The following is an 18478-nucleotide window of genomic DNA, read 5'->3' on the forward strand; positions in this document are numbered from 1 at the left end:
ACCTCTACCTTTGCCCTATGTCGCATCTAAATGTATTCCTTTCTCCTCTCCTCGGTCCTCTCAGTGTCCCACTTCTTCTTAGCTAGCTCTTTCCCGGTACAATTTCCTGTACTGTGAGGTTCCACCACCAAGTATCCTTCCTTCCTTTTCCTGCCAGAAGATACACCAAGTACTCTCCTGCCTGTCTCTGGGGACCCGGGTTCAAATCCAACCTCGCCTGTGTGGACTTTGAATGTTTTCCCCGTGCCTGCGTGGATTTTCTCCGGGAACTCCGGTTTCATCCCACATTCCAAAAACATCCATGGTCAGTTAATTGAAGACTCTAAATTGCCCATAGGTGTGAATGTGAGTGGGAATGGTTGTTTGTTTATACAGTAATGGTTGTTTGTTCATACAGTGTATACAGTGGGTACGGAAAGTATTCAGACCCACTTCAATTTTCACTCTTTGTTATAGTGCAGCTATTTGCTAAAATCATTTAAGTTCATTTTTTTCCCTCATTAATGTACACAGCACCCCATAAAAACGGAATTGTTGATTTTTTTGCAGACTTATTAAAAAAGAAAAACTGAAATATCACACAGGCATAAGAATTCAGACCCTTTGCTGTGACACTCTTATATTCAACTTGGGTGCTGTCCATTTCTTCTGATCATCCTTGAGATGGTTCTACACCTTCATTGGAGTCCAGGTGTGTTTGATTATACTGATTGTACTTGATTAGGAAAGCCACACACCTGTCTATGTAAGACTTTACAGCTCACAGTGCATGTCAGAGCAAATGAGAATCATGAGGTCAAAGGAACTGCCTGAAGAGCTCAGAGACAGAATCGTGGCAAGGCACAGATTTGGCCAAGGTTACAAAAAAATTTCTGCTGCACTTAAGGTTCCTAAGAGCACAGTGGCCTCCATAATCCTGAAATTGAAGATGTTTGGGGCAACCAGAACCCTTCCTTGAGCTGGCCTTTCGGCCAAACTGAGCAATCGTGGAGAAGAGCCTTGGTGAGAGAGGTAAAGAAGAACCAAAAGATCACTGTGGGTGAGCTCCAGAGATGCAGTCGGGAGATGGGAGAAAGTTCTAGAAAGTCAACCATCACTGCAGCCCTCCACCAGTCAGGGCTTTATGGCAGAGTGGCCTGATGGAAGCCTCTCCTCAGTGCAAGACACATGAAAGCCCGCATGGAGTTAGCTAAAAAACACCTGAAGGACTCCAAGATGGTGAGAAATAAGATTCGCTGGTCTGATGAGACCAATATAGAACTTTTTGGCCTCAATTCTAAGCGGTATGCATGTAGAAAACCCGACACTGCTCATCACCTGTCCAATCAGTCCCAACAGTGAACCATGGTGGTGGCAGCATCATGCTGTGGGGGTGTTTTTCAGCTGTAGGGACAGGGACAGTGGTTGCAATCGAAGGAAAGATGAATGCGGCCAAGTACAGGGATAACCTGGACAAAAACCTTCTCCAGAGTGCTCAGGACCTCAGACTGGGCCGAAGGTTCACCTTCCAACAAGGTAATGACCCTAAGCACACAGCTAAAATAACGAAGGAGTGGCTCCAGAACAACTCCGTGACTGTTCTTGAATGGCCCAGCCAGAGTTCTGACTTAAACCCAATAGAGCATCTTTGGAGAGACCTGAAAATGGCTGTCGACCAATGTTCAACATCCAACCTGACATAACTGGAGAGGCTCTGCAAGGAGGAATGGCAGAGGATCGCCAAATCCAGGTGTGAAAAACATCATACCCCAAAATCATGGCTGTAATAGCTCAAAAGGGTACTTCTACTAAATACTGAGCAAAGTGTCTGAATACTTATGGCTGTGTGATATTTCAGTTTTTCTTTTTTAATAAATCTGCAAAAACAATTCCGTATTTTTCTGTCAATTTGGGGTGCTGTGTGTACAACCCCAATTCCAATGAAGTCGGGACATTGTGTTAAACATGAATAAAAACAGACGCTAATTGTTGAAGCTTTGTAAGTGGAATTCTTTTCCATTCTTGCTTGATGTACAGCTTCAGCTGTTCAACAGTCCGGGGTCTCCGTTGTCGTATTTTATGCTTCATAATGCACCACACATTTTCAATGGGAGACAGGTCTGGACTGCAGGCAGGCCAGTCCAGAACCCGCACTCTTTTACTATGAAGCCACACTGTTGTAACACGTGCAGAATGTGGTTTGGCATTGTCTTGCTGAAATAAGCAGGGGCGTCCATGAAAAAGACGTTGCTTGGACGGCAGCATATGTTTTTCCAAAACCTGTATGTACCTTTCAGCATTAACGGTGCCTTCACAGATGTGTAAGTTACCCATGCCATTGGTACTAACACAGCCCCATACCATCACAGATGCTGGCTTCTTTTCCTCTTTGGCCCGAAGGACACGACTTCGACAATATCCAAAAACAAGCTGCATAATAAACCGGAACCGGTGAATACATATATTACCTCATCACATCGCAAATTTGCACACTCGCAAGAGTGAAAAGACCTAAAAATGGCTTTCCCCATAAGCAAGTAAACAGGCAGATATAATGTTTTATTATTATTATTATTATTTATTTTTATTATTTTTTTAAATAAATACTTTGTATGCACATTTAAAATATGACAAAGTTTTGATGTCTTGGGTTTCCTTTAAAATTTCCTTTATATCCACAATATAATAATAGACAAAGTTACAAATTTAAAAAAAAATTCAAATGTAAATCAAATGTGTCATGAACATGGTTAGGGCGACGGCGAGGAACGCAAGGCAAGAACATGGTGGACCCAATTGCAGGGAAGCAGGGAGGCAAGGCAGGAGTGCAGGAATCTCTAAATAATAATATTTAATCACAATGATAAAACAACAGGCGACTATGACAAAAACAACTGGCGACTATGACAAAAACAACTGGCGACTATGACATGGCAAGACATGTGACAACGACAATGAACCGACAAGGACTGAAAGAACCCAGGGAACTAAATACAAACAAATTGACGAGACAACGAGGAACACCTGGACAAGACACGAGTGGCTGGAGAGAGCTGATTGGTCGACACAAAATAGACGAGAACAGGTGGACACAACAACCTAATGAGCACACGACAAACATGGAACACAGGAAAACATGGAACAAAACTAAACACAACCCAAACCCAAAACACAGACCATGACAAAATGTATAAAATCTTGGTGAGGCACAAGCATTTGCATTGATATCTGATATGTTTGGAATTGATTCAAAAGTTCATTGATAATAGGACAAATATAAGTTGAATAAAGTTGGTTGTAAAGTTGTGGTGGCATTTAGTGAAATGTCCTTTCAGCTTTTATGTCCAACCATTCAGACGTTTGCTATTAATTGATTTAGTAACACCAGTCATTCTTACGGTGTCACGGTGGACGACTGGTTAGAGCGTCTGCCTCACAGTTCTGAGGTCTGGGGTTCAATCCCCGACCCCGCCTGTGTGGAGTTTGCATGTTCTCCCCGTGCCTGCGTGAGTTTTCTCCGGGAACTCCGGTTTCCTCACACATCCCCAAAACATGCATGGTAGGTTAATTGAAGACTCTAAATTGCCCGTAGGTGTGAATGTGAGTGTGAATGGTTGTTAGTTTCTATGTGCCCTGCGATTGGCTGGCAACCAGTTCAGGGTGTACCCCGCCTCCTGCCCGATGATAGCTGGGATTGGCTCCAGCACTCCCGTGACTCTTGTGAGGATAAGCGGCTCAGAAAATGGATGGATGGAGTCATTCTTGCACTTGCCTGGGGCACAAATCCATAAGATGGAATTCATACATCTACTTCTTATTAAATATCCTGTCTTCATTATGGACCTTTTCATCTAGCTTTTCCCCTCACTGATTTGAGCAGGGCCTTCACAAATGCTGTCGAGAGACATTATTTTGCAGCTTCTTAATCTGTGTTTGGTAAGAAATACAGTCCATGGCCACATGACACACTGCTGCTCAAGGATGTGACTGTCAGGAAGGGTTCAAATCCAGGCTCCGGCCTTCTTGGGTGGAGTTGACATGTTTCCCCTGTGCCTGCGTGTGTTTTCTCCAGGTACTCCCACGTTCCAAAAACGTGCATAGTTGAAGACTAAATTGCCCATAGGTGTGAATGGTTGTTTGTTTATTCATGTCTGCGATTGGCTGATGACCAGTTTAGGGTGTACCCCGCCTCTCGCCCAAAGTCAGGTTGGGATAGGCTCCAACAGAGAATGGATTGATGGATTTCATTCATTCATTCTGCATTCCAATCCATCGTTCACAGGTCTTGTTACAAATCAGCTTGTTAGGACCACTCTTCCCATTCATTGAGGCAACCTTTGGGCGGAGAGATGTCAGGATGTTGTTTTGTTTTTTGTCCTGGTCGGCTGTTAGGTCAAGCAGAATGGAGGATCTGTAAAACTTTCATGCCGGAACAGTTTACTGGGTCACAGTGGAGTTTTTAAGCTGCCGCTGTGGTTTCTTAGTATTGATTTTTTTAGTATTAGATGTCCGGAAGTTCTTACATGGAGACAATGGGTGATGTCTAAAAACCTTCTCTGTTTAGAGGTGGCTTTTCTAGTTTTACATAGATGGTTTCTCTTTACACCACTTTCAAACCAGCGGTCCTCCTCATACAGAATTTGGATGTTGTTTTCCTCAAAGGTGTGTCTGTTCTTCTTGAGATGCAAATACAGGGAACTGCCAGTATCCAACAGAAGCGATACCTTGCATTTATGGACTTCCTAAAATTCACAAGGAAGGAGTGCCCCTCAGACAGACGGAAAAGAGGCTCTAACAACCTATCCTACAAAAAAAGAAGGTGTGAATGACGGATTAGTACAGTAGAAACCCAATTTACAAATTAAATAAACCATTCGATTTACAACGAACAAAAATATTGCCCACTGGGTAAACCCTGTCGCAGTGGGCGAACATTTTATTCATCCATCTTGTGCCGGGCGGTGTGCCCATTGTGGGGAGGGGGATCACTCTCAGCTGCTCCATCGTCGCGGTCGATCACTACTTTGGTTAGTGCGTCAGTGTGCCTTTTCTTTATTTTCCACTTTTATTTTTGTGTTTCGCTTCCTCAATATGCATCAAAGAAAAGCAACAGACATGCGTGGCAAGAGGGAGGGAGGGACTCACTGTGGACTTAACAAAGACGATTTGTGAGGAGTACTGTACAGTATATCAATGGCACAAGCATTGCAGAGCTTGCTCCCAAGTATGGAAGAAATAAGTCCACAATATCCACTAGTGTTGAAAAAAAAGGATGGTTTTGTTGCTGCTGACATGGCCAAGGGAGTTAATTACAGTATCTTCAAAACTTCTGTACCGAGTGGAAAAGCTGTTTTTCTTTTAGAGAAATGAAAAAGAGCTAGCGAGTGATAGCATTTCCAAGACTATCATTTGCGAGGAGGCGATGCACTTACATGACTTATTGTCAAGAAACAAAGCTGCAAGCCAAGAAGTCAAGGTGAAGTTTTTTTATTCCTCATATTTGCACCATCCTGTTTGTTTAAATTAAAGTGGCACTAAGCAGATATCCGTGTTTTGTTTCTAAATACATTAAAATATGTTTGAAGATAAGTGCTGAAAACATATGCAAAGACTTATAACAATATAGTGCTGAATTGTTGAGATAGATATAGCTTAAGCATCTTTTTCACCGTTTGAATTTTCCTGCTTTTGAAGGCGGGGCTAAAATACAGCCACGTGACCTCATGGGGCTGGGGCGTATACTTTCTAGCACGAGTTCCCTCCCCCACTATATAACGACAGAGTGATTTTGTTTCATTTGGCTACGTTGCTCAGTTGTGAGTTAGCTCTGCTTAGCTGCCATAACAAAGCCCATTTACCACTCCAGCGTGCATCGTTAACAAGCTAACGATGGCTACAAAATGCATCTTCGCTGGATGCCTCAATTTACAGAACAGCTCGGTGATGTTTTTTAAGCTCCTAAAAAATGAAGAACTTAAAAAAAGCAATGGATTGACTTTTTGAAGGCACAAGCAGATGGTGAGCTGAACATCAACACCACCAGCCGACTGCAGTGCACATTTTCCGATGGATAGTTTTGTAGACTTTCACCACTTGATACGAGTGAATGGGGCAGTACCGACTGTCTAACTACCTGGGCTTCCTCCTACCATCCTGCTGTCGTCAGGTGCCGTGTTCGGCTGTGACATTATGTCACCAACAATGAGGTTAAGTTGACTTGTGTGCTTATTTTTATGGTTATGGTCCACAATAGCCGACTGGTTAGAGAGTCTGCCTCACAGTTCTGAGGACTGGGGTTCAATCCCCGGCCCCGCCTGTGTGGAGTTTGCATGTTCTCCCCGTGCCTGCGTGGGTTTTCTCCGAGAACTCCGGTTTCCTCCCACATCCCAAAAACATGCATGGTAGGTTAATTGATGACTCTAAATTGCCCGTAGGTGTGAATGTGAGTGCGGATGGTTGTTTGTTTGTATGTGCCCTGCGATTGGCTGGCAACCAGTTCAGGGTGTCCCCCACCTCCTGCCTGAAGATAGCTGGGATAGTCTCCAGCACTCCCATGACCCTTGTGAGGATAAACGGCTCAGAAAATGGATGGATAGATGGTCCACAATAACCATTCAATTTTGAAGTTGAGCCTCCTAACATAATTTTACATCGTATAAATTATCATCCCCTCAGTATGTTTGATTCCCTTTGGCGCATCCATTTGACACGCCCGCAGCGTCTGAGAGCTGAGAGGTGGCCCTTATTCTTCAAGTTTTGAAGCCCAATTTTATATACTTAGCGACAACCATTCGCACTCACATTCACACCTACGGGCAATTAATTCAAATTTGGCAGGCTTGTTAACATTACTATTCTCTGTGCTGTGTCGAATTTACATGCCATTTTTTGGGCCTGTTTACTGGCACTTTAAGGGTTTTTGTGATTTCCAACTGGCTGCGAAGGACTCGTGAAGTCATGTAGTGATGGGTAGATGAGGCCTCGTGAAGCCTTGCGGCACATTGGGCAAACTTTATTGATACTGTGTCGGTATTGCAGACAACCGTCGGTATTGCAGACAACCGTCATTGTACAATATTATTTCGGTTATTGTAAGTTATATTGTCTTAATCCTAAATTTTAAATATCATTGGTATATCTTTAAAATATACAGTCAATAAAAATTGCAAACGTGTCATAACGTGAAAATCAGAGTGAAAGTGTTGGGATTGTGCGTGTGATGTTGCTTATGTAGTTTTATTTGACCCAGAAAGTTTTAAAATAGTTTTTCATACATTTATTTAAAAAAAAAAAAAGATTTCTCCAGCTTTGGAGCACTCTCTTTCACACAACACACTGAATGGGGCTTGTGTGCCTAAAAACTGTCGTGACAGCCAAAAGGCTTATATATATGTATACACACACATTAAATATTTTACATATATATATAAATATATAAATATAATTTAACTATATCTCAACATTTTCTACACAAACTTTAAAAAAAATGTCTGTACAACTGTGTTTTTTCAGAGTGTATTTATAACTTATTTTCCATGCCTCAATCTCTTTGTGCGAGGAGGTGCTTGTACTTACTTAGGACGGTTCAGTCGAAGAAATAGAACATTTAACCTTGATAAAATAAAGTGAATCATTTAAATTATAGTTACTTTGAAATTGATTTTAATTCTGATGGATCAAGCGGAAACTGAGAGGAACATGATGAAAGAAGGTAATGAAAACAAAAACCTTATTTGCCGATACTATTGGGGCGATATGAGACCAATTTTCCTTTGGGTTCTGTAACACAATGGCTTGAAGATAAATAATTGTGTTTCAAAAGAGCTGTGATTCTTTTGGCAGAGACGCATCCCTTTGACCAGTTATTTCCAACCTTTATGGAGCCAAGGCACATATTTCACAATTGAAAAATCTCATGGCACGCCAACAAACAAAAATGTCACAAAAAGTGGATACATGAATTACTGTATGTACTTCCTGCCATCTAATAGGAGAGCATTCATTTGTTCTGTCTGTCACTATGCCTCACTGGCATAAATAGATGAACAAATATACATTATTTATTGTAAATATAATTTTTTGAGCAATTAAGTAAAATTTGATAAATTCCCACACACCTGAAGAGGGCTCATGGCACACTAATGTGCCACGGGACACTGGTTGGGAATCACTGCCTTAGACAGATGCATTTCCTTATGAACACAGTTTGGGATGGCATCATGCAGTTACAGCTACGAGCAGCGGCTGCATCGGTCACGTGACTTTCTGAAAGTGATGTGCGTACCGACACCATGTTTCGTCCTATGAACTCGGCACATGTGTCGACGGATTGGTTTTGCCGGACCCATCACGACTGTTTGGTTGTGTGTTGATGTTGTGATGCAAAAAGGACTGTTTAATTTAAATTGTTTGTGTGTGTGTGTGTGTATTTCCCTATAAAACACAAAAAAAGAACATTTTGTTCATGTTTGTTATGTCTGTGTTTCCGCATTGTGTCCTCTTCTTCGCATCAAAATGCAAGTCTTTCCTCTGCAGCCAAGCAATGAACGCTGCCCTCTGTTTTTTAGAGTTAGACACTGCACCTCTCTACCCCATGACACGTTGTTCTTTTCCCTTCCAGTATGCCAGCAGCAGGTGCATTTGGATGAGGAGGACAGTTCCTCTTGTTGTTGTTAACTTGGTTAATTGAGATTTTTGATCGCTGATTTTTCATGTTTGAAATCGTTTTGTATAGCTTTATAGTGTGTTCAAAGTGTGCAAAGCAATTATTCATGTTTACATTATTTCTAGTGGGGGAATTCTGTTCAATTTACAGTCTTTTCAATTTACAAACCCCATCCAACAACCAATTCAGTTCATAAATCCAGGTTCCACTGTATACAGGACTGGTGTTTCACTAACCACACCGGGCAACGACAACCTATTGTTGACCACCCCAAGAAATACGCCCACCAAGGAATAATAGGGAGACTCTACACCAAAATTTTTAGAACTGAAGAAGCATTTTAGATTGAAGGTGAAACATCTTCAACAGACAAGAACAGTCCAGTTGCCTTGATTCAAACTTGGCGGATTTCATACCCGAACTACATGACCGCCTCACCACTCATTACAGAACTGCAGGCAATATTATCATACAGAGAGATTTTAAAATTCATTTAAACACCCCCTCCTCCCACTCTGTCCCTGGTTTTCTCCATCATTTGACCAGCCTCTACCTCACCCAGCACATTGTTGTCCCAACACACACCTGGGCCCACAAACTAATTCTGGTCATCAAAAACTCTCCCTTTATCATTAACCTCCAGGTATACGATCTTGGTGTGTCTGACCAGGTCATTTCTGTGGAACTAGCAAACTTGTCCCCCCCCTCAGTAAGCCCAAAACAGTCTGTTTCCAGAACCTCCAAAACATAAACACAGACTCTCTGATCATTGACCTCCAGCATCTCTCCTCTGCCAACCCCACCCATCAGTGACCAACTACCTGGATCTTTACAATGCATCACTGAGCAGCCTCCTGGACCACCATGCCCCAGTCAAGTCGAGAACAGTCACCTTCACACACACTGCCGCCTGGTACACCAACCCCTGAGCTGCAACAAATGAAAAGATTGGGAAGTGCCCTTGAGAGGGGGTTCAAGCACACGGGAGTTACTTTGAACAAATCAGCCAACCGTGAACGTCAGAAGGGCTTCAGTGAGTCCCTCAGTGACACACGGTCCTGGTTCTACTCCCACATCATCAACAATAGCTCTGGAAACTCCAAGCAACTTTTCTCTACTATATATCATCTCCTCAACCCATAGCCCCCTACACCCAGACACTTCCCAGGAGTGGCGTAACAGATTCATCTACTTATTCAGTAAAATATTCTTAACTTATTCCAAAAGTGGAAAATATCTGCTCCCAACTTTCCAGACACTCTCCCACCCCACTCGCCATCCTCTCCAGCCCTTCTGCCGCCTCTGCCCCCACAAACACAACTGTTGACCCCTTGTCCAGGACCACTCAGGCACTCTGCCTTTTCACAGACACCACTCCAGAGCTCCCAAACTCTAAAAATTCACTTCCAGAACGATTTGTCCAAACGTGTCTTAATTTCCATATTTTCAAAATGTTGTCAATAACTTTTCCCTGCGACAGTCATAATCATAATTGTTAATAAACTGTGGACACAATATTTGTCATTTTACTGTTTTTATTACATCAACCTTGTAATGGTGGACGCAGTTGCTTCATGAATCAAAGTACCAGTATATGAAATTTTGACAAATTACATCATCAAAAATATCTGTCTATGGACTGTCTATGGTAACAAAAAACACAAGTCAATTAAAGCAGATTAATCAGATCTCAAAGGCCAAAATGAGAACTCAGCACTCAATTTTTCCAAAGAAACAAATAACATTGCTGATAGAATGAATTGGATAGTTTATGTATGGATGATAGTTTGGGATTCTATTTTGTGCAATGTACTTCTTATATACGTACAAGAAATGTAATTACGTCTTCTCTTGCATGCTATTTATAATACATATTTACTGTATATTTCCTATATCCACAACTGCTACTGAAATGATGCAAATTTCCACATTGTGGGACTAATAAAGGTTATATTACAAATATGTATTAGTTATATACTTTTAACCTGCCCACGTTATTAAGTGACGTGTGCAGTGACGTACTAATTAATTTTCAGTTTACATTTATATCTCTACATAAGTATTAATTGGATAGTTATTTTGTTGTTCAAAGTTGGTTACTCTTCGAGAAAACGCGGTTCCAGCGAGACCTATATGACTAAATGCATTGTTTCACACGTTTTGCACTGCTTGATACGATAGCTTAGCAATTAGCATGTCAAAATGGGACCTTACCTGACTTTTGAGACTCGGAATAAAAACCTCTGTAAGACCTCCGTCTTCATCTCAAGAACATTGCAAAATTCCACGCCAAACTCATTCCCTCTGATGCCAAAAATCTTGTCAATGCCTTGGTCTCCTCCAGGCTGGCCTATTGCAACACATTTCTCATAGGTATCCCCAACAACACCATCCAGCAGCTGCAGTACATACAGAACAGTGCTGCCAGGATCCTGATGAGAATGTGGAGGTGCAATCACATCACATCCATCCTCCAATCCCTCCACTGCCTTCCTGTCCAATGCAAGATCAAATGCAAATTCTTCCTGCTGTCCCACCAGTGCCTCCATGGCACTGCCCACCTCTACCTGAAAGAACTTCTCACCCCCAATTCCTCGACATGCCACCTACGGTGTGGACAGGCCAACCTTCTCCAGCCTTTGAGGACCAGTCCCCGAACAATGGGTGACATCGCCTTCTGCTCTGCCACGCCTAGTCTGTGGAAAACTCTCCCTGACCATCTAAGGGCAGACTGTGGATGTTTTTTAGAAATCTTTGAAAATGCACCTTTTCTTTTGTGTGGACAACATTTTTCTTTTATTTATTTCTTTCAATGCTTCCGAGTTATATGATGTACCTCAGTGTTATCTCATTCAATGTTTCACTGTTGCACTTTCAGATAATCTGTTTGATGTAAAGTTTGTTATAAATAAACTTTATTATTATTATTAAGAATTGCTTGGCTGTATAAATTCTCAGAGTCACAATCTCCTTGAAATATTTCAATGAAAGAGAGAAAAAGTTGTCAATTTTTTTGACACAGCACACAGAGGTAAAATTAAGAATTTTCATGAAATAATTTGTTTAAATTTGAACTACACTCATTGTTGTGTTTTGTTTCTAAATATATTAAACATGTTTGAAGGTAAGTGCTGAAAACGTGTAAAGACTGAGAACAATATAGTGCTGAATTGTTGAGCTATAGCTTAAGACTGTTTTTCTTCATCACTTTTGGACGGATTTTTTGGGCAGAGCCAAAAACTAGCCCCGTGACATGAACAGACTGAGGCGTATACTTTCTAGCATGAGCCCCTCCCCCACTACATCAACACCAAGCTCCCTTAATTCCAGTGGCCATTTTGCAGAATTATAAATATATTAAAGAAATGTATCTTTCCTGAAGCGTAATGTGTATTGTTTTTTGGGCTACAATGTCTCTGCTGTCTAGCTCCACATGCATTGAGAGGCAGCAGCAAAACGGACGGGATTTTCCACTCTGCAGCCCATAGCCAACCCAACAACGGTTGGAAAGGCCAATGAAGCTCCGGCACAACAGCGTTACGGCCGTCGGCCTCACAGTTGCTGGCCGCACATCGTGGGGCGAGCAGGAGGAGAGAAAAAAAATCATCCAGGGACACCAGTGCGCGGCCGTAGTCACTTATGGCGCACCCTTCGGCGGCCACAGAAGCGTATTGTCCCGCTGAATTTCAAAGTATGTCAAATTGTACGGGTGGCGCGGCCTATGGTCATTATGCCAGGTCAGAGGCTGCTTCTCTTCAGCCCGTGAGAGCCAGTGCAATGTGGGTCACTTGGAATTCTCCTCTCCCTGCTTAGGAGCCGTAAGAGAAGGCACTTATTTGATTGACAGCTGAAAGTTTCGGGGAGGCCGGGTTTTCAGAGCATTCAGCGACATGCCCATGGCATCTGCAAGCTGAAAGAATGTCTCAATTCTTGACCATTTTGAAGCCTGATTTCACATACGTTGCAATGTTTTTATTCATTCATTCATTGTCTGGCTTTGTTAAGACTTTTCTGCGATGTGTCAAATTTACAACACAATTTGGTCTGTTTTGTTCTACTTTAATATTGTCTTTTTAACTGCATTTATATGGTATATGGGGAAGCTAGTCACAATGCTTTGTCACCATTTCTTCTTCTGTTTGATGCAAGAGAACCATCAACAACATCCATACAGGCCCACACCATGGTAGTTTTAGTTATCGAATCAGTGTTTCTACTCCAATTCCTATTGTGTGAGCCTCTCTCTCTCCCGCTCTCTCTCTCAAACACACACACACAAACACACACACCACAGCCGTATACATTCTGAAACACTGTCACCAATGAAAGACTCCCGATCCTCTAAGTTTAATAGATCTCTCCGTTTCCCATTTCAATAGAACAACATTTGTTCACTTTAGCACCAATATAATGTATATTCGCCATCATTAAAAAGCAAAGATTGCCTTCTGGTAGTGTTACTATGAATGTTCATATGAGATTGTGCCTTTCAAGCGTACTTTTCTGCTATCCATTATTTGATTCCCGACCTGCTTATGCAGAAAGAAACAACCTTGGTTCATATAATTTCTTATAAAACCTATGTTTGGGAAGATGCAGAGATACAGTGTATGCTGCACATTTGGCATAGAAATTACCTGAATTAATTCTGGACAGTATCATTGCCAAAATGAAGCTGACACTGCAAAACAACTTAGTTATCAGCTAGGGAAAGTTGAAACATTGGTTCAAAACAAGAGAACATTAATCTATCCATTCTCTGCACCACTTCTCCTGTTTAGGGTCACGGGAATCTGGAGCCTTTATCATCAGACTTCGGGTGAAAGGCAGACTACACACCGGACTGGTCGGTAGTCAATCATAGGGCACCATATAGAGACAGACAACCATTCAGACTCACATTCACACCATCACTAAGTGGGAACTGAACCCATGCTTCCTGCACCAAGTCTGGATAATGTACCACTGCACCATCAGTGACTACAAGAGAACATTATTATTATTAATTTGTTTTTATTTGAACTTTTTTTTCACAATGAACAAAGCCTTTAGACAATAGCGGTTGAAATAATCCATGTGGATTTCTCTGGTCTTGACCAGTTGCCTGTTGTAGCGTGAAGCAATATTCTGTGCAGTGCAGTTTTGGGGGAAGGGGGAAGATGACACTGACAAACACTGGATGCTTGTTGTGACTGAAAAAGCAGCCTGTTATGGGTGTGTTTGTACCTGCAACGGTGTGAGTGTGAATATGACAGTGAGCCACATTCAACAAGGCCTTATCCTAAAAACTTGGTAAAACCAGACAGTGTGCTAAAATAGCCCATTTCAGATTTGAGAAATACACTGCCAGCTGTGAATGATAGCATAATGTGAGAGACCTCGCATCACGCTCCATCTCCTATTATGTGCTGACCTCAGCATCAGGCCTTGCACTATTAGACAGCAAATAGCCCAGGAGAGGAGCCATGGCTTTAAAGAGTTCCTTCCATACACAAGAACCAGCTCCTTTCTGGCCTAGGTTTGCACATGAACAGACAGTTCATGGGACCAGGGAAACACCATTAGAGGGGACAGCACTCAGCTGTGGGTATAAAAAATTATTAAATCGTGCAATATTTCCCAAACACATGACTTGCAGGAAAATCAGGTTTATGTAGTATTAAAATTAAATACCACACATTTAACAGCAAAAAAATAGATATTTTGTTAAACTTGACATGGAATAAAATAAAGCAGATGAATATGGCGAAAACTGCTTGATCCTGCATGAAGACGGGGCACAATGCGCTAAAAAGAAGAAATAACACAAAGACAAGTTCACAAGCAGTGTCACAGTTTTCTAGGTAGTGCTTTGTCCTAATTTTCACCCTTGAGTTTACCTTTAAGGGCCTTTGCATGTCAATGGAAGGCAGTGTGTTGCTGAAGTGGTGGCTTCTTTGTGCGGGGGTATTTTGAACAGCACATTTGAACTGTTTCTACTGTGTGTATGATGCAAATGTCAGGGTCACTTGATTAATCAAGAGAGGCAAAAAAACCTCCCATTTTAAGTAACCATAAATACTTTCCCTTAAGCCAAATCCTCCAAGCCTACTCGAAAGCAGCTACTGCCATCTCTGAGGAAAACAGCAAAGTAAATCAGAAATCCATACTTTACAGACCAAAAAGAGTTTGAAATGCAATTGATAATTTCCTACTAATTGCCAAGAAAACAAACACAGGAACAGAAGGACAAAATATGCAAACAAAAAGAGAAATACCTCACCATGAGGAAGGCAGAGTGACACAAGGACGTTCAAAACCAGCAACGTCATTAAAACGTGACATGAAAAGAAATGTACTCTGATGTGGCTTGTCATGCAGGATGGAAAATATTATTCTTGCTGTCAAAACTCACATTACACATTTCCCAGTATAACACATCAGGAGCTAAATGAATGTACAGTAAGTCACTGTTCCCTCTCAGGGGTGCATCATACATGGATTTGTGGTTAAAACATGCCTACTGTTGGGTTGATTTTACCGTCAAAGAACATTAGAAAAAGCACCTCTCATTATTATTTCACAGAGTGGCCAAAATTTGCCAAGATTTGAAAAAAATAAATGTATGTGTCTATATTTTAAGAAAGCCTCAATGTGAATATACTATGATGTACCTAAATAGCTAAGACATCGAGTTCTGAGCAGATCATTTCAGATGTCCAGTTTCTAGGAGAATTCTAGCATGTGTTGAGAAGGAGTACATACATTACTAACAGGGACTGCTGAAGGGGGACCTCCTTTGGTCCTTTATAGAAAATGCACATTCTGGTAGACCAGGGTCTCATAAGCAGTCATAAGCTCCACAGATAATGAAAGCTCTCCGCAGAGACAGTAAGGCAGTTTGATGAGCACTAAGAAAATCACTATTTTCCATATGGCAGGTTTCTTATTTTTTTGGGGAATTGAAAGTAAAAAACATATTGAACACAAAAATTTGCATACTAGCTCTTGTTAAAGTAAATAGCTGCCCTGTAAAAAATCGGCTCCTTAAAAATACCAATAGTTATTTTGTGGTCTTTGCTTTTTTTGTGTTATTGTTGTTGGTGAGTTTTGTGTTGTGTTGTAAATCTGCTAGCTGGCTCATTAAGCTTTCAAAGGTTATTGTGGTAAATACAGCTGAATCTCAGGGAAAACATCTCAAAAGCACTGAAGCCAGTCGGCAAAGATGCAGAAAAGGGAGGAAAACAAAACACCAACAAATTCCCAAACTAAAGCAAACTCACAGAGTTCGACAGCTACTAAGGCAACTTTTGCCAAATACAATATAAGCCCATGTATTTTGCAACACAACTATATATTAATTTCATAAAATACACAATATAGCTTTTGTCCACATAACAATTTGGCTCAAATGCACATAAATTGTAATAAAATGAATAAAAATGTCTTTTTTTGATGTCGACACATCTAAATTGAACACATTTACACATATAATGATTGTATGTATAGTGATAATGTGAAGGGACATTTCCTTTATTATTTTTTTGAATATTTGTCATCAAAACAGAGGCAGTCTCCTTTGTAGTTCTGAGTTATTACCCCACTCTTGGCCTTAACTCAAGGACACTTTTTGCTGAGATTCCTCATTTCTTTCTTTTTTTTTTATATATATAAAATGTATAAATATTTTGTTATTAGGACATTATACATGGAATCTTACATATAGGTATCTATATAATCATATAGATTTTTTTTTTACAGTTGAGGAAAAATGTCCCTTTTTATACAACTTGTGATTGCCTGAAGGCATTGCCACACACATGAAAATTCACTGTACACAAAGGACTGAAAACTGATGATGTACATGTATACGACAATTACACAAGTGGCCAGCGTGTGTGTGTGTGCATCAGTGTGTGTAGTGTAGGGCGTCAGTGCTTGTGAGCGTGTCGGCGTATAGAAGTGGTGCGTGCGACGACACCGGTCAGCATCATAAATGCTTGAATAGAAGCGTGAGACAGACACAGCTTACACGCGGCAACAAATGGTAGCTGAAAAACATGGTTACACTGAAATTCTCGTTCAGCGGCGCATTAGTCTCCTCTAATCCTAACCAGTCCAAAAAGATCACAATCTTTCCATCAAAGCCCTGTTTTCCAATCCCTTCGGGTTTACACACATAATCCATCACGTTAAACACCAACATTAAAGTCACCAAACGTAAGGTTGTTTTGTGTATTTTGGCCTGTTACTGTCCCAATATCAGAATCCATGTCTGTCATCACGTAGATTGCTATGTCTGACATTATAAAGTCCTTTCCTTTTCCATTGTCTATGGCCATCCCATAAAATAAATTCACCTCCAAACACATATGTAGGATTTCACGAGAGACTTTGAAAAACAAACTCATGAGCTGGTGGGCACTTCGATAATATCTTGCAAGATGCCAGAGGCTCAATCCTCTGCTATTTTCTTGAAAATCAGAAACACAAGGAACATAGAAATTCAGCAGGTTTCAGATGTCCCAGTATATATATTTGTTTCTTGGTAAGGAGTTTGTCATTTGAACTGCTTTTAAATGACTCATAATAAATGTTCTCATAGTCAGTTCAGGGTTGGTATTTTTGCATACCATGAGAAAAACATGAGAAATTTAAACGTTTGTATTACTTTTGGTGACAGTTTTGGCATGAGAGTCTTTCTTATTTCACACTCAATGTTCTTTCCTCCTTTTAATTTGTCTGTTGTATCACTTCCTCAGTGTGCCAGTGGCCTCATTTCCTCTGCAGTCCTGCAAAAGCTTGTCAATGTCTCTGACCACCTGGTCAGCATCCATTCCATCACGACTCACATCAGGCTCCACCTGCTCCAGCGCACACTCCATTTCTCCTCTGTTTTCTTGACTGATTCTGGTGCGGGCCTCGGCAAGCACTTTGGCCACTGGGTCTGAAGGAGGCAACGGTGGGTAGACCCCTTGCTCCCTGTTTTGTTTGGTGGGCGACAGGTACTGGCCATCAGGAGGGCCATAGTAGCCGGAGCAGGTGGCAAGAGGAGGTTTGCCTTCAGCCCCATCAGCCGGACTTTTAACTGAGGAACATGTGGTGGAACACCCCTTGACTGGACTCCCTGATGCCGAAGGAACCTCTTGGAGCAATGGGCTGAGGGCCCGTTTTGCCTTTAAGTAGGGCTTAACGTTTGCTATGAGGATGGTGTGATCACGGCGCTCCTTGCCAAATGTGCAGAATGTTTTTTTGCCATTGGGGTTGACAGTCTCGAAGGTCTCCGTCTCAGGCACGCTTTCCATCCCTGCTGGCACAAACATGTTATTGCGGTAATCAACACCCTCTGCCTGGTTTCCTCCAGCAGGGAACTGTGGCATCCAGCAGCGGTCAGAATGACCCAGTACTCGGCACTCCTCAGTACAATTCAAACACTCCTCATCTGCAAAGAAAAGGTGGAGAAGAATTAACGTATGGTAAGGTAAACCGCAACATTAAGAGTGTGTTCTTATTAAACTAATGTGAACACAAACGGATGGAGGCAAAATTTGCTAAGTCAAAAAGTTCCAGCAAAGGATGTCACCACACACACGTTTCCAACACTCTTGGAAGGGGGCACTATCTACCATTTTCCAAAGCTCTGATCAAGGAGATGGCAGTTTATACAGGCGTGATGGGGATGGACTGAGAGAAAAACAACAACAGTTGAGGTTTGGCAAAGGCATCGTACCGTTATCATAAATTCATGTCAGTGGGCTTTGAAGCCCTCCCTTGACAGAAACCCGGTGCCAAATGGCTCACATTTTTCCCAATTTGGTGTGTGTGTGTGTACACGAGTGTGTATTATTTTCTTTT

General features: G+C 41.6%; 1 protein-coding gene across 5 annotated transcripts in view; it reads right to left on the minus strand.

Moving 5' to 3' along the window:
- Positions 1-18478, minus strand: part of pcdh17 (protocadherin 17) — an 87365-nt gene that overhangs the window by 6565 nt on the left and 62322 nt on the right. For 3 of the 5 annotated variants that reach the window (XM_061762934.1, XM_061762928.1, XM_061762927.1), the window contains exon 5: positions 7332-18065. The exons of 1 other annotated variant lie outside the window; for it this stretch is intronic. In XM_061762934.1, the coding sequence (XP_061618918.1) occupies positions 17374-18065 (692 nt within the window). In that variant the 3' untranslated portion in view covers positions 7332-17373. Of the gene's footprint in view, positions 1-7330; positions 18066-18478 lie in introns of those variants that run through there. One more of the 5 variants, XM_061762941.1, reaches the window with a different exon arrangement.

This window comes from Phyllopteryx taeniolatus, chromosome 2 (assembly GCF_024500385.1).
Source record: "Phyllopteryx taeniolatus isolate TA_2022b chromosome 2, UOR_Ptae_1.2, whole genome shotgun sequence".
NCBI lineage: Eukaryota > Metazoa > Chordata > Actinopteri > Syngnathiformes > Syngnathidae > Phyllopteryx > Phyllopteryx taeniolatus.